This window comes from Mustela lutreola, chromosome 3 (genome assembly GCF_030435805.1).
Source record: "Mustela lutreola isolate mMusLut2 chromosome 3, mMusLut2.pri, whole genome shotgun sequence".
Classification (NCBI taxonomy): Eukaryota; Metazoa; Chordata; class Mammalia; order Carnivora; family Mustelidae; genus Mustela; species Mustela lutreola.
In genome coordinates, this window is record NC_081292.1 from 19,414,801 (window position 1) to 19,432,183 (window position 17,383).

General features: G+C 37.2%; 1 protein-coding gene across 2 annotated transcripts in view; it reads right to left on the bottom strand.

Annotated features, from left to right (window-relative positions):
• Positions 1 to 17,383, bottom strand: part of COL14A1 (collagen type XIV alpha 1 chain) — a 219,022-nt gene that overhangs the window by 72,598 nt on the left and 129,041 nt on the right. For both annotated transcript variants that reach the window (XM_059165716.1, XM_059165717.1), the window contains exons 30-34: positions 16,867 to 16,905; positions 16,587 to 16,725; positions 12,871 to 13,013; positions 10,096 to 10,205; positions 6,509 to 6,667 (exon numbers count right to left, since the gene is read on the bottom strand). In XM_059165716.1, the coding sequence (XP_059021699.1) occupies positions 6,509 to 6,667; positions 10,096 to 10,205; positions 12,871 to 13,013; positions 16,587 to 16,725; positions 16,867 to 16,905 (590 nt within the window). The remainder of the gene's footprint in view (positions 1 to 6,508; positions 6,668 to 10,095; positions 10,206 to 12,870; positions 13,014 to 16,586; positions 16,726 to 16,866; positions 16,906 to 17,383) is intronic.

Below are 17,383 nucleotides of genomic sequence, written 5' to 3' on the forward strand. Positions count from 1 at the left end.
AGCTCTTCCATTATTGAATTCCTTAAGGTACAGAAGAATATAATACAAAGGCCAGAAGAGTCTAATCTAAATCAAAGCCATGTGTGCTGAGGGCAGAAATAGAACAGTAGTTTGTTTCCACAATGATCCTATCTGTTTAATACTTTGAGAAAAATCTAAGCAAATAAAGACAACAATTGCAGTGGGCATTTGCTGGAAAACTACTATGTGCCAGGCATTGTCTTAAGGCCTTCACCTGTATCATGTCATCTTTAGATCACCACTAAGGGGTATTATAACTAATGCCAACCCCATTCTGCAGATCAGGACCTGGAAAGGAATTGCCTAAGAAAAGTAAGCCCACGTTGAAAGTGGAGTTCTGGTTGGAATTTGAACAACACGTTTCATTTCTCTTTCTTTCTTTCTTTCTTTCTTTCTTTCTTTCTTTCTTTCTTTCTTTCTCTCTTTCTTTCTTTCTCTCTTTCTCTCTCTCTCTTTCTTTCTTTCTTTCCTTCCTTCCTTCCTTCCTTCCTTCCTTCCTTCCTTCCTTCCTTCCACATTTCATTTTCTTGTGATCCATTTTGAAATGAAAGGATCTTTGGTCTAATGTTCAAAATGCGGATACCCCAGCCTAACAAACTTTACAATGCCATTTGTCTCAGAGCATTTATTAAATGGGGCCCATTAGGACCGTATTGGATACATTCAGTTCAATCTAAGTCATTCATCCATTAAGAAATTCCCCATTTCTGAATAGAGCCCTCAGTGTAAAAGTACTTTATTGAATGGAAAGATGTACGTAAAGGAAAGGACTTCCATTAGCCCCAGTAAGGATCAGGCATTCTTGAATAAACATTCGAATAAACATTCACTACCTAATCACCTATAACCCTATGATGTCTACATACACACCTTTGGCTAAACTTCTGCCCCATTGAACAGAAGTTTGGGATCTTTAGGAGTTCATTTTACTATTCAAGGGGGTAGAATAGCCCACTAAGTGCTGAATGAAGCCAGTACTACTGTTTGAGGAATGCTTGTGGGCTGTCTGCTGTCTTTTCTTTTTTCAAGTTTGATGAAGTCAGCAGTCTTTTGTGTCTGTGTGTGTGAGTACAACAAATTTATTCATAATTGTTTTGCATTCGTAATAGCTTAGATTCCTCAGCCTTTATTTCAGGACTTCTTTCCAAGGCACATTTCTGAGGATTGATTAAAAAAAATAAAACCCTGAATTTTATTCCAAAAGCAATGACATACAAATTTGTAGGGCTATTATGAAAGAAATGGTACAGACATTTCAAAAGATTTTATATTTGAGTGCCTGAAAATGCAAGATGATGTGTTTCAAAATAAACAAGAGTCAGCCCCTTTTACTTCTTGTAATTTCTTTTCTTCTAACTTTATAAAAAAAGCAGAGTCACGCAGCGGAAGCGTGCTGGTCCCATAACTTTATAAAAAAATAGATGTGTGAAAAAGAGGGCGAGAGAAAAGGATGAGAGAAAAAGATGAGACAAAAGGAGAGAAAAGATATGTAAGCCCTCACTTTCACCTTATCTAATGCCTTCCAAGGGAATGCTTAGCCAATTACAAAGGCTCGTTTTTCATTATTGGACATTTTGGTCTGGGTGTAACACAAAAGGCAAGTCATGTGAGGTCAAATGTCAGCACGAAAATAAGATTAAAATATTTCTCATCAGTCGAGTCACTGTGATCTGTGAATGGGCATAAAAATGTAGCCTGATTGCACTTTCCCCTCATTACCACATTTTACCCTCTGATTTTTCTCCAGCATAGCATAACTAACTTGTAGTTTGAGGTCAAGCTATACCAAAAATTATACAAATATTTAGAGAGATTTACATGGTGCAGGAACACTGGAGAGAGGATGCTGACCACCCTCTGCTTTATTTTGCTGTTTAATTTTTACTAACTAAATCTCAAAGCTAAGGTTTATCAAGCACTACCCCTTCCCAGCTAGTGAACATGGTGTTTTTATTTGATCTCAATCAATTTATTGAATTTAAGGGAAACCATAATGGCACTAATTCAATGAGGAGATGAAAATTAATAGCTCTTGTACCCATCGGTACAACAATGGTACCCAATGGTTTCCACTGGTAGTCATTAAAATGTTTCCGTGGAGCCATACTTTGTGGGGACCGTTTTGATTGCTTTTACTTTCAGGGTCAAAACTGAAATTATGGTGAACCTCTGAACATGTCAGTGAACAGACAGGGCCTAGGCACAGACCAAACTCCCTTCTCTGCTTTACGTTCCTTAATGATCAGCCTGACCAGCGGACGAGAGCTTAGCATAGTAGGCAGGTTTCCCTGTGCAAGTCAGATACAGTCTCTTATTTTCCTCACTTTTTGAAAGGGATAGCTCTCTAGCTTCTTCAAGTCTCAGTTTCTGAATCTATAAAGTGGGGGATAATACAAGTATCTCTTCCTATGGTTATTGGAAGATTGAACAAGACAAATAAATAAATGTTGCTACTATTAAAATTTTAAGGATTAAAATATATAATTCATAGGAAAACATGATCATTTTCATATAGTTTAAAAACACTGGTTTCTACAGTATCATTGATTAGTCTACTCTTGATTCCTATATAAAAGCTTAAACTCAGTAAGTTATGTTATTATAAACTCTATAACATAACTTGCAATTGTCTTTCTTTCTGTAACAGAGGACCAGACAAAAGTCAATTGGATAATCATAAAATGGTTAGATTTGAAAAGGGGGAAGAAAGATGCTAAGAACATGATCACATACCAGAAGCTCAAAATATTTCTAGGATTGTCTCTGGCCCCATTATAATTTCATCAGGTATCAGAAAAGGTAGAAGAAACTTCTTAGGAGAAAGAAGAACAGAAAAGAGAAGCACATTCATTAAGTTTCTGCCCTTGTATGTTTTGACAGCTCAATTAAGCCAACTTACTAGTTGAGTCCCACTAAGGACTCTTCACCATCTATCAAAATCTCACATTACTGAACACAAGTTGTTTTTATTACAAATGTGAACAATTTGGATATTACAGGTTCTGTATCCCCAAATCCATTAATCTCTCCTCCACTCAACTTTGGTTTAAAAAGAATCTGTTTTCTTTAAGGACTGTATATTTAGAGTTTTCCCATCATCTGGCATTTTTTTTAACCATTGCTGAATTTTCCAAGGAATGTTGACCTGTAAACTCCTCTTATATGGTAATTACTCCTCCTGAAATAATCCCAAACTTGCACAATACATGCTCCCTTTTGCTCAGTATTGGGGTACAGATATAAATCAAGATTATGTTACCAGTTAGTAACTTCTAAATTGAAAACTGAAGACTGAAGTGTCTCTCTTGTTTTGCACTCAAACAGTTAATAACCCAAGAGAGCAAGTGAGTTTCCAATCACATTCTTGAGATCTAATCTAATATTATCCATTTCAACGTAATCAAATTCTTCAATAAGTGGGCAGACTAAAAATCCGTTTAGCAATCCTTTGTAGACTTCTAGAGTCTAACAAAAGCCACAACTTTTTTCTTAGTAGCCTTACAAAGAACTCTTTAATTATGGACTTCTATAAATTCCCCTTTGTCTACTACTGGCTGGAAGTTATGACAGAGAATGCTCTGTTTAATTGCTTTTCCTTCATGTCACAAAGTAAAGATTTATTACCGGTAGACTTAAAGCCTACAGGCACTTTTGCTTTCAGAAATAAATTCTACGATATTTCATTGGTCATATATTTGGAGTACCATTATTACAAAAAGTATACTTTGAAACATAATTAATATAATTATAAAACTGATTTTAAAATACAAACTATACTTAGGGAAGGTAGGATGTATATAACTAGTCTATTATCAATGCCCTGTATGGAATACAATATATACAAAACAACATTTTAAGAAAAGACAAGATAAAATTTAAACAGATGACATTCTATTTAATTTCCATCAAGTGTTTCTTAAGAACTTGGCCTGTTCCTCTGAATGTATTAGATACTGTGATGTGGGATAGAAGGAGGCAGTAGTAAATGGAGACCATGACCTGACTTCTAATTTAAGGGATTTATACTCTGGCTAGAGAGGTAAAATGTACATATGCAGAAGAGCGAGAAAATAATAGATGGCCACAAATAATCAAGTGTTAAGCATTAGAGGTTTAGAACAGGTTAGGTAGTACTGACAACCTTTAGTAACAGAGAAGGTAGTACTGACAACCTTTAGTAACACCTGCTCTTCATCAAATGCTACAAAGTGTCCCAGATTTTATGTGCCTTATCTCTAAAAATAAATAAATAATAATACTACTAAGTGATTTGGCCCCAGAATCTCAAACACCTAGAATCGTTTCTTTCTGACATTGGAGCCTATTCATTCATCCATCGAAGCCGCCATCTATATACGTCCATTTATCCCTACAAGATAATATCCCTAGTTTGCTAATTACGGAGCCTTATAAATTCTGGAGTATGCTATCATAAAAGTCTCTTCTGTGGAGGAGAAGATGGTGTGTTTCTTACTCAGCATGAAATACAAAACATTAAGAGTTGGCAACTCCTCAATATCATGTAAACATTCTTTTGTGTGTGTGTAGTGAAAAAATTTATATTTAAATTTAGCCGCTGGGGTCAGTTTGGTGATCCCAATTTTGTCGGCAACATTCAAAGCATTATAGTCAGGAACCAGTGAAACGTATGCATTCTTCTCTCCACTGGCATTGATCAAGGTGCTGACCTTGGCCACAACAATGTCATAGAGCTTCTTCACAGCCCACTTGACCTAGTACTGGTTGGCTTTAATACATACAATGAAGACAACTCTGTTGTCTTCTATTTTCTTTATGGCTGACTTGGTGGTCAGAGGAAACCTGATAATGGCATAGTGGTCATCAATGGTCAAACTTGTTTCTTCTAGCAGTGCTCTTTCCAGGATACTTGGGCTGTTTGCTGAAAGGCAGCGCCTTGGGTCCTCAGAAGGTAGGTACATGTGGATCTTTTGTGTGTGTGCTGTGTGTGTGTGTGTGTGTGTACACCTTTCAATGCCACTTTCTTGGCCTTCAAATCTTTGGCTTTGGCAGGAAAAGGGGCTTCTTTCTTCGTTTTTGGCACCATCCTCTTGAAAGTGTTATAATGTAAACATTCTTAAAAATCCCTTACCATAACTGAAAACAAGACAGCCTTCCATAGCTTTCATACCCTCTCTTTCCAAACATCTAATTCATGGTTCTCCAAAGGTAAGTAGAAATAAAAGCTACATCAGAGCTAAGTGTTAAATTAATTAGCACCTATCTATCAAGGTCTGAAAGCATGAATGATCCCCTGTGTATAAGGATTTCCTTGTATTTTTACCAAAAACAAAAATGCCACTAAATAGTGAAATGTCTCAAAGTACTTCCCTTTCCCACTCTGGGACTGTTTGCTGGTATATAAAGTGAATGGGTCATGCTAGATTAGCGGAATTAGAACTGTGCTCCTTGAAGCTCTCTTAGGGACCTTTGGAGGGTGGGGTAACCTACAGCTCCATGTCCTCTCTCCCATTCCATTAGCATGGGTCTGTTTTAATATTTATATTTAATATTTATTTATTTGACATACTAGAATATTTCATTTGTACAAAGTGATCTCCAGCTTAAAAAGACTCAGAACCATCAAGGCATTCTCTAGTTCCACATAGCTTGCTACTGCTACAGATCTAGAAAGCACAAGACAGTAATAGTGACTCATAATTAACCTGATGATTCTATTACATAGAAATGTTCATTAAAATAGTTGGAATTGCTTACAAGAATAAAATGCCCCCTGGGCTAATTGGTTCTAATTATGGAATGACTCAAATTAGAGAACATTGCTAATTAGCTGTGAACACATGGTGTTAAAACAAAACTTGTGTACACTATTCTTTTTTTGTGGGTAATGAGAGAAAAGAATGTGATTCCTTTGCCACTTGGAAGTCTCCTTGTCTTAAATTCTATGTTATATAATGAAAAATGTATTATCTTAGAATGATTTGTTACTTAAATAACTTATGATTAAAGGGTCCACTTCACATTAGCAATAACAAAAATCTAGTTTAAAAATACCCAAACCTAACTCAAATGAGAAACTTACATAAATTTCCTGGGTATACTAATGTATAATGGTCACATATTTTGCATGAATTTATATTTGCTTAGAGTTCTGATTTATTGTTTTGACTCTGTTAGCAGACCTTTTATGCCATAAACAGTTTGATAAGTATTTTACTATTTGCATTTTTAAATGCCTTTAGAAAACAAACTAGTCTAATTCTCAGAGTGTTCTCACTGTAATATATTAGAAGTATACAGCCAAGAACTTTGAATGTATATTTTATTTCACTTAAGGAGGCTGTTATTTATCCAGCCAGCCAACCATCCATCCATCCATCCATCCAACCAGCCATCATCCAATCATCCACCCATCTATCTATGCATCCATTCTCTTACCAAATTTGTCCCTTGGAAAACTCTTTTTTTTCTATAATGACAACACAGCTCCACTTATTTATCTACTTACTGGTGCAGAGTTTCCATTTGGTCCCCTTGATCTGACCATTCTCCCCAGGACTTCAACACCATCCGACGTGATATTAGCTGAAGCATTTATTGCCTTCTCAGCCACATGCTTGCAGTCAATGACCACTTGGACCAAAGTCTTGCTGACAACGATGTGTATCTGGGTAAAAGTAAAGATGCTTTAGGAGATAGGAAGTAGGAGGAAATATTAATCATCCTTATGTGATTGCATGACCCGTCACAAAAAAGCAGACAAGAGAAGGAGATCTGTCACTATGCATTTTGCTACAAGAGAGAGTTTCTACATTTACCGCCACCATGATTGTCCCACAGTCGGGTAGTACGCCTATTTTTATTTACTTCAAACTTTCTTTACAATTACTCTGAAAGGACCCACAATCTAGCCTTCATCTAAAGCAGCAACACCCAGAAAGGAGAGGATTGGCACACCTGCTTATGCCTCTTCTGAATGCACATTAAGATGGACACAAACAAATTAAAATAAAAAACGCTAATGGATTTACCAGCAAAAGTTAGCTGCCAGGTGTTGGCAAGCCGCATTTTGATAATATTTACTTAATTTAAAATGAAAAGAGGAGATTTAGAATCTGAAAGGGAAGGAGGAATGCCTTCTGGTGACTCCAGGACCAAAAGAACTGAAGTTCTTTGGCTTAACGTGTGGCGCAGTGTTCTCCATGTGAAATTTCCAGAATCTGTGTGTCTAAGATAATATATTCAGGAGTCTACATAGTCTCTGTGAGGATTTGTAAAAATGTGCATTATTCCAGAGTTAAGAGTTGAAGGTAAGTATATTCTAAATGAACCACATTGGAAGCAAGTTATGCCATTAAATTTCAGTGCTTATATATATGTCTCAATTTATGATGGTGTTTGCCTCATGAACATTTCTTTTATGGAAGCCCTTTTTTAGTGAGCTTAAAAGAGTGGAATTAATAGGCAAATAACGATTTCACAATAAGAGAAAGCAAAAAAAGTTACAAATACCTACATAGGGAAAGTAGGCTAGTTCAAAGAAAAAAAAGTACTAGCCAGCAGTTAGGGGAGTTACAGCAGCTAGTACTGCACTTGTATTTGTGAGCAGAGGTCGAATATCAGTGAAATGTCATCTTTCATATTAAAATACTGTTATTTTTAACTTAATTTTTTAAAAGATTTATTTATTTTAGAGAGAGAGTGCATGAGCAGGAGGAGTGGCAGAGGAGGAAGGAGTGGTGTAGCAGACTCCCCACCGAGCGGGAAGTCTGACGTGGGGCTGGATCTCAGGACCCTAAGATCATGACCTGAGCTGAAACCAAGAGTCAGACCCTTAACCAACTGAGCCACCTAGTGCCCCATTAACTTTATGGGTTTTATTCAATCTTTATTTTTGTTTCATAGTTCCATAGGCACTGAAAGCATAAGGATGTATATCAATTTTTACTTAAAGTTTCATTTATGTTAAATCATGATAAAAATAATTTAAGTCAACAGTAGAAGTTCCTAAGAATTCTTTTTTCTGTGAAGAGGACTTAAATCATTATTCAAGTGGAAAAAGGCTGCTGGAGAAAATCTCCCACATTATTTCCTTCCTACTAACATCTCTCTTACAATCATTCAGAGGGATCTAATTTGACTCTTGTATGCTTCTGAAACTTGGAATACTTTTCATGATGACAAATTACAGGAATTTTCATACTGGGTGTTAGACAACCTCGTATATAAACTTCATGCTTTAAGAACAATTAACCTGTGTGGAGATCATTCAGGTTTTTTTTTTTTTTTTTTTTTCTTGTCAATATCTTTTGCTTTACAACAGGAGACATTGAAACCTTTTCAAAAATATTTTGCTTCTTCAATTGCATTTAAGGATATGTTTATATCATTATCAACTTTTTGGTCTTGGGGCCACACTTCATATCCAAAGTGTAGAAATTAAAGCCAATTGAAAAACGGTAAATCAAATCTGATCTCCATACATCGAATTTGCATCAATATTAGTAGAGCTATTAATGGAGTAGTTTACTACATGATAAACCTTTTCTTTTCGGCTTGTTTGGCTATTTGGTTTTGTCAACAATACTGAAAAGAGTAGAGGAAGGCTTTTTAAAAATCACTTTAAAACACTAGAAGGTTTTTATAAATTTAACACCAGGTTTTTAATGACTCTTACTTTTCAGATCTTTAAGCTTAACATTCACCTAAGACTCATAAATGATTCTTCAGAATGAGAATCACAAGTTTATGTTATGATGGCAATGTGTTTTTTACACTTATGGACTCTCACTTCTCCCTTATAATTTTTCTTGACTACTCTGCAATAGACTCTGCTTAGCCAAGAAAGAATTGTTTCAAGACAAGAGGAAGTTGGTGAGTGAATGACAATATCGCCACAAAGAGATGCTAATGGAACTATTTTGAACCATGAACTAATAAATCTCTGAGTGTACCTAGTGGTTTTAAGACGTTATACTTCTGGTTGTCCAGTCCTATTAAACAACAACAAAATTTTTGTATGCAACTTTTCTTGTGCCCCAAAGATTGGGAATCTTGGTATACAGTTGTTCTTATGCAGGTAGGGTATTCACCCCAGAGTAGCAACCCTATGTGAATTAGATGGACTTGACCATGTTCTATGTCAGGAGACAGAAGCCCAGTTGAAGATTGCTCTGCAACATCCCTTCCTTCACTCGACATGCAGAAGGGAAGGTCAAGTGCAAGGTTTGTGCAGCACGGCCTGCAAATGCTCTATTCTACCTGCAGCCTTGGAGCTTGCTTTACTTAACAGCCCAGAGATCAGTGGGATCATTTGCTAAACACAAAGGAAAGTCTATGTTGGAATGAACCATGACTACTCTAGTGAGGACCAATACTAAGTGTTTCAGAGATATGAAGTCACAAGGAACAGAGTTCTATCACAAATACCAGGTAGAAATAAAAATTACAGTGAGGTTTCACAAAATTCCTCCTCCGAGTTACTTTTAAAATGGTAGTGATGGGTTGTCTGTATATATATATATATACACACACACATATATGTATATGTATAAATATGTATACATATATGTATGTGTATGTATACATATACATATACAAATATATAAATTTATACATATAAATATGTATAAATAAATATACATATAAATGTGTATAAATATATCAGCACAAACTGTCTTCTACAAACTAACATGACTTGGTTTATTGTGCTTTCATCTGCACTGGTGACAGGGTAGACCAGCAATCCATTCCGCATCACACATAAGGTAGCAAATTACCAACTGTCCTCCTTGTAATGCAGTATCCTCTACTACACTTTTCCTTAAAGTGTAGACCTGGACCACTTCCATCAACATCTCTTGGGGAACCTGGTAAAAATGCACACTTTGTGGTCACATCTTAGAACTACCAATTTGGAAGAAGCCCACAGAGAATTCTTACTCCCACTGAAATATGAAACCCAAAGCTCTTTGGGATTTATTTAACACTTCTCTGTTGCTTGGCCCACAGCAAATAGAATAAAGAATGAACACCTCTGTTACTTTGCACATAGCAAACAGAATAAGGAATATACATATATAAGGGATTACTCACCTTGTGAAAGCTACCGTGGAAAATTTTCCTGATTTCAGGTCCTTCAAAAGTAACCGTTTGAAAATCCCCACTGTAGTCATAGTTGAAATATGTTAAGGTTTTACCACCATCTAATCAAAGGAAAATAAAAACAGTTTAGAAAGTGTTATAATGGGTAAACAATTTTTATAAACTTCAAGACAGAATAGTGCATCCTTTGATTTAAGGCTGTGTTTAGAGCAAAGTGATGATTCAGTAAGGAAATGATCTCTAGTCCTTGGGTTGCTCCAGGCTTTTAGTTGGCCAACTAACTGACTCAACCATGTGGTGATGCTAGTGAAGTAAGGACCCTACGCCTATTCTTCCCCTGTTTCCTTGCTTATACTCCCATCCCCAACACCTTCCCAGGACATGGTTGTCTAAAGCTGGGAGTAGAAGCAGAACAAAAAAGGAGAATAAAGCTAATCATATCTTAAGATCTAGAAACCAAACTCTTTGCTTTATTTACCCCTGGAGCAGCCAACTTTCCAAGACATGCAACTTACACCACCCCCCAAATGATATCCTAATATGACTCGTATTACGAACAAACTAAATCCACAAGTAGAATGAATCTTCCTAATCTTTAAGACAAGAAATTACAAAAAAGAAAAAAAAGGAATATTTTTTCACTAATTAAGTCCCAAGTTACAATTTAATTATTCACTGTGATTTCAAAGGGAATAGGCTAGTCCTTTTATTTTTTATTTTTAAGATTTTATTTATTCATTTTAGAGAGAGAGCATGCACAGGAGAGTGTGAGAGTGTGAGTGGGGCGGGCAGAGGGAGAGACAGAAGCAGACTCCCTGCTGAGCATGGAGCCTGGTGTGGGGCCCCACCCCCTGAGATCCTGACCTAAGCCAAAACCAAGAGTTGGACGCTTAACCCACTGAGCCACCCAGGTGCCCTGGGAATAAACTAGTCTTCCTCATCTTGAGAGATTTCTTTGTTTTCAAGTCCCATGTGAATATGGAGTTAATTATTTATACCCTTTTAATCTACAGCTTTCCCTTAGTTTCAGGATGGATGCAAAATGTTTTCACAATATCATATTTAGTTGTTGATTCATTTCCATGTACTGAAAAGTCCTTTTACAAATACTGGTCGGAGGTAAGCTTAAATACATTCCTTATCCAAATATGTGAGTGAGCATCTAACAATAACCACTGCATTTTGGTTCCTAGCTTGATTGAAATCTTAAACAAAAAAGGTGATAAGAGGTTTAGAATAAGGAATATATGTATATTATATATATATTATATATCAAATATAATGGGTAAATATATATATGTTGTGATATTATAATTTATGAGAAATATATATTTGGCTATTCAAATACATATGAAAAACACATATTTGGTGTTGGTCCCTCACAGCTCCTAAAACACTTGATATTTTCTGTGATAAGAGCTATAAAGATGTTTTTTGTTATGTTGATAAGGTAACTTTTAGAAATCCCTTAGGCAAGCTAAGTGTGGAGGACTGGTTGCCAAGGGAACCAACCCTGTGATTAGAGGGCTGGAACTTTCAGTCCCCATTCTTTCCCCTACTTCTAGGGAGTGGAGAGTAGCTAGAGATTCAGTTCAGTTGCCAATGACCAATAACTGAATGACTCATGCTTATTTAATAAAGCCTCAATAAAAAAACCAAAAATGGGGTTCAGAGAGCTTTTGGGGTACTGAATACATGGAGATTAGGAAGGGTGGTTTGCCTGGAGAGAGATGGCCCTCTGTGCCTCTTCACATAAAATGCATAAGATGCCTTATGCATCTTTTCTAGGTGGCTCTCCTGAATTACTTCCTTTTATAATAAAGCAGTAATTTAGCAAATGAAATGTTTCCTAAATTTTGTGAGCCATTCTAGCAAATTAATGGAGCCCAAGGAACAGCTTGTAGGAACCTCTGACTGACTGATTTTTTTTTTTGAACCTCAAATTTATAACCAGTCAGTCAGAAACATGGGTAACAGTCAGGCTTGCAACTGGAGTCTAAAGGGTGGTGGGAGGGGGGCGCACAGGCTTATGGTACTGAACCCTTAATCTATGGGATCTGATGCTATCTCTGGGTAGACAGTATTAGAATTGAATTGAATTCTCAGTATCCCACTGGTATCTGAGAACTGCCTGGTATTATGTGTAAAATTTTCTGCCCTCCTTACACCCCCCAACATACACACTGGAACTGGGTCAAGGACCCCAAAAGAAAAATCTTACATTTATCATATCCATGTGCAAAAAATGATTCTAGTCCCTCCCCTCCCAGTGACCCTCCTGACTCCTCCCACCATCAACTTTGTTCTTCTTGCCATCTTTACTATGTCAGTAATTGTCTCCTTCTGCCTTGCCCAGTGCTGAGTCTCGGAGCCTAGTAGTGGCATGTAGTAGAAACTCAACCAACATGGTCTAAAAGAACGAGTGAATGGATGAATGAAACAACTATTACATAATTTATTGCTAGTATATACTCATGGCTCAAGATAAATGAGCTATTCTACAATATATAGTTGACCCTTGAACAATGTGAGGGTTAAGGGCACCAACACCCCAAATACTGAAAATCTACATGTAACTTCTAATGCCCCAAATCCTAACTACTAATAACCACATTTATCAACAACAACAACAATCCTTGTAGAAGTGGACTCATGCATGTCACACCCATGTTGTTCAACGGTCTAGTGTACACAAAACAGGCAAGATGCCATGCCCTACATATTACTCATACATATGTGTGGAAACATATAAATGAATATACTTACTATCTAAAATGACTCCAACCAATGGGTCAGAATTTTTATTTAAAATCTCCCAAAGAGCAAATGGCTCCTCTGGAGTGTCAGGAAGAATCCGGAACAGAAAACTCACTGTGTAGTCAGAGGGCAATCCTTCTGGATGCAAATATCTGAAAAATGTAAAGAAAGTAACACTTCATTGCATCCCTTTCAAAAAAAGTTTTTGATCTGATTATAAAAGCAAATACACTTTAATTATAAAGATTTGAAAAATGGAAAAAAATAACAGAAGACTATTAAATTTATCCAGAGATGACCACTGTTTTGATGCACTACATTTCCCTCCAGTTTTTAAAGAATGTCTGTAAGTATTTCTCCCATTTATATAATGTTTCCCCTTTTCTTTTCTTAGCACCATTTCCTTAAGTATTTTTAAAAGTATGATATTTAATGTTTGCTCAATCTTTTCTTGTTTGGCTATTGCATAATTTGTCTAACCATTCACTTCTTCTCAAACATTCAAGTTATTTCAAAAGTTTTGGTATTACAAATAGTGTTTATCTGAAGTCTTTCTATAAAACTTGACATTGTCACTTTCTACTATAGGTTGTAGTTAGTTGCATTTCTGTCTGTGCTTTGTGCTGGGATGGGCCATCTAGATCTATCTTTAAGAGTTGAGAATATATTACTCCTGCTGCTGGGAGTGATGTCTGTAGACAGCTCTCAAATACCAACTCCCATCGGACACTGCTCTGCAGAAGGAAGGGCTCTCCCTAGGTCATGTCAACTTATTTTATGGCACCTGTTTTCAAGGACTGGTCTTTAAGGGTATATGAAGACCAGAGCCTCTCATTCCAATGGAGGCAGCTTCATTTTCAGAGCTCCTGTATGTGGACCACCTAGACTTTCAGTGAGATTGTTTCATGGCTTGACTTTTCTCCTTCGTCTCATCTCGCCTCCTTCTGTTCCAGGAGAGCACACCCACAGCAGCTTCCTCCAACACTCATCTCCACCTCTGAATCTGCCTTGGAGGAACTGAGCCTGTTATACCATCTTATCTCTGTTTAACAATTAAGCGGATCACTTACAAACTTCTAAATTTTCCCCCAAAGCAACAAACATAGCCCTTTTCATACATAGGAGCTCCATAATTGTTAGTAAGTGGATAAATTTGGGACTATGGGAATTCAGCATGAATTTGAAAATGAAATTTTGATTTGCATAGATTAAAAATATTTCATTCATTTTGTTTATTTATGCATTAGTTCATCTACTCATTCAACAAATATTTATTATGTGCCTACTACATGCCAGACATTATAATAAATACATCTGCGAATAAAACCAACAATGCTCCTATTCTTGTAGAAGCACTTAAATTCTAGGAGGATGAATTATACAGTGTATAAGAGGGTAAACATGCCATTAAAAAAAGAAAGCAAGAAAAATAGAGCAGTTCAATGGGGACTGGGAATGTTAGAATGTACTATTTTGCAGTATTAATTGAAGTCATCATCACTGGTTTCAATTAGAAGCTCATTGAGAGGGTTCCACCTGAGCAAAGGTTTATTGGGAAGGTTACATTTAAAGGAAACCTCAGAAAAGACAAAGACATCCAGCTAGTACAAAGACACCAAAGACATACTCCTAGTATGTCTGGAGAATGGACTGAAGGAGATAAGAGGTAAAGTCAAAGAGATGATAGGTGCCAATAATGTAGAGCCTATGGTCCATTCAAGAGTTTTGACTTTTAATGCAAGGGGAATGGGGAATCATTGTCGGATTTTGGAGTGACATCATTAACATGTTCAACGAATCACTCTGACTTCTATTTGGAGAATAGACTCTGGAAAGGCAAAGGTCTGAGCAGGAAGACCCATTAGAAGCCTGGGGCAATGAGCTTGGGAAGAGATGACAGTGCCCCATGGTGGGTGAAAGCCGGGGGGACGGTGAGAAGGCTTAGACAACAGGATTCCTTGGGAAAGTAGATGTGGGACATGACAGCAATAGTCAAATTTTTTTGCCTGAGAAACTAGTTGGATGTAGTTGTCAGTAAGATGGAAAAGGTTGTACATGAAGCTGGTTGGGAAGCACAGGTCAGCATACTCTTGAACATGCACAGTTTGGAATGCCTCTTTAGATATCCAAGCAAGATGTCTAACACACAATGAGATATGCTAGTCTAGCTATGGGGAAATGGGTCTGGATTAGAAATACAAATTTAGGAGTCATTGGCATGTTTGTAGAAGCGCTTAAATTCTAGCATAGACAATGGTGAACACTACTCAAAAGATCACCAGGGAGTAGGTATAGACAAGGAAACAAGAATGTTAAGGATCCAGGCCTAATCCCTCCAGCATGAAGAAGTGGAGGCAAGAAGAGGAGGCAGCATTTTATTTTCAATGCTGCATTAAGCCAGTAATGTAGGCAGAAGCTTAAAAAGAGTGTGTGCCCCAGAAGCCCGGGGAGGAGAGTGAATCCAGGAGGAGGAAGTGAGCAACTGTGTCAAATGCTGGGGATGGGTGGATTAAGATGAGGGCTGGGAGCCAGTGAATGGGTTTTGCAAGGTGGATGGCGTTGTGCACTGGACCAGCCATTCATTTCGGGGGGGCGGGGGTAAGAGAGGATTTTCCCTTTGGCAATTCTCATTTTTGGCTAGGACTCCATAGAAGGTTTTTCAAATATCCATTTTAATATTCATCCCTAGACTGTGGAAAAAGAAAACCTGCTCAAAGTTCACAGCAGGTGTTGGCTTTATCTAAAAGCACATATATTCTATAGGTCAAAGGCATTTTCAACAATTTTCTAGAAAATGAAGCTTCACCTATAACAGCAAATATTTTACATTATTAATAGAGGTCTACTTATTTCAAATGTTTTCCTCCCAAATGAAGCACAATACAATAATTTGGATAGTACTGTAATAGGCTAGAATTTAATAACTAATATTTTCAAAGAAGCTAGCAAAGCAACTTGCATAAACATTTTTGGATAGGTGAATTTAATACTCGAATATGATCTCTCCCATTGGTCCGTGCACAGGTGCACACTACGTCAACATCTGGACACTGAAAATGTTTCACATTGGAATGCAAAATAGCAGAGAACATCTTGAGAGATGATCTCTTGAACCAGGGATTTGCTGTAAATGGGTCCAGGAATCCTATGTGCGCTACGAGCTCTATAGCAATTAGATAATGTGGTTTGTACACACATCTGATACTACTCTTCTGCTACAATGGAGTTGCTGTTGTGACTTCTCAAAAACGAAAAATAAGCCGAATTAAAGGCACTAGCATGACAAGATTCAGGGTGTGGGCTCTGGGGCCTGATTGCCAGATGTCAATCCCAGCATTTTCACTAAACAAACCATGTGATCTCACTCAAGTCATTTAACTTCGTGCTTCGGTTTCATTATTTCTAGAACTGAGAGAATAAGTAAATTTAAGGCACAGAGCTGTTTGGAGCTTTGAGTGAATTAAGGTGCATAAGGGCTTAGAACAATGCCTGGTATATGGTAGTGCTGGTAAAGATCAATTATCTTTATATATTTTCTTAGACTAAAGTTCAGCTGGCATCATGGGTGACTCTGATGTTTTTAAACAAAGACATCTAATCGTTCGCTCTTATCATCATGGAAAATCCTCCCGGGAACTATAACAGTGTATTTCAAGTTGATATCATTTTCGCTTTGAGATACAATAACCAAGGATTGGCTTTACTGTCTTGCAAGGGAAACATACTTGGTTGGCTGGGAAACCAGAGCATCTTTATGAATTCGGTAACACGGATACACATTGAAGGTACCAGGCTCCATGGAAACCCCTTCCACAGATGAAAAATCCTTTTCAACCAAACCAAACATTTCCATCATCTTAAATCCTAAAGTGAGAGAGAGAGAGAGAGAAACAGACATTTTAGGATTTTAAATTTCAATATTAGTTTTTTAAAGGTAAAAAAAAAATCTGGCCCTGTTTTGTAGTTCCCAAACGTATTTGGTTAAAAAAAGTGATAATTGCATACCTGCTATATCAACGCCATCTTTGTATACCAGCGGGCAGGCTAGGAAACAAAACACACAATATAAAACCCTAATTTAGATATTTCCCAAACATATTCTTTCCCCATCCAAAGAACAGGAAGCTAACATAATCTTTGAGGAAGTCAGCTGTGAAGGGAATCCAAACCATATGTGGCTATGGTTTTCTGTTTGGACAGATTCCTAAAGATTGAAATGCTCTCCCTCGGCCTGCTTCCACTGAAAGGGCACAGCTCCCTTCTCCTCTCTTGGGTCTATTAAAATCTACAGCGGTCTCTTAAGAGCATGCATTGGGAGAAGTCGAATTCTAAAAGAGTTTATTTATTTATTTGATAGAGATCACAAGTAGGCAGAGAGGCAGGCAGAAAGAGAAGGGGAAGCAGGTTCCCTGCTGAAAAGAGAGCCTGATGTGGAACTCGATCCCAGGACCCTGAGATCATGACCTGAGCCAAAGGTAGAGGCTTAACCCACTGAGCCACCCAGGCGCCCTGAGAAGTCACA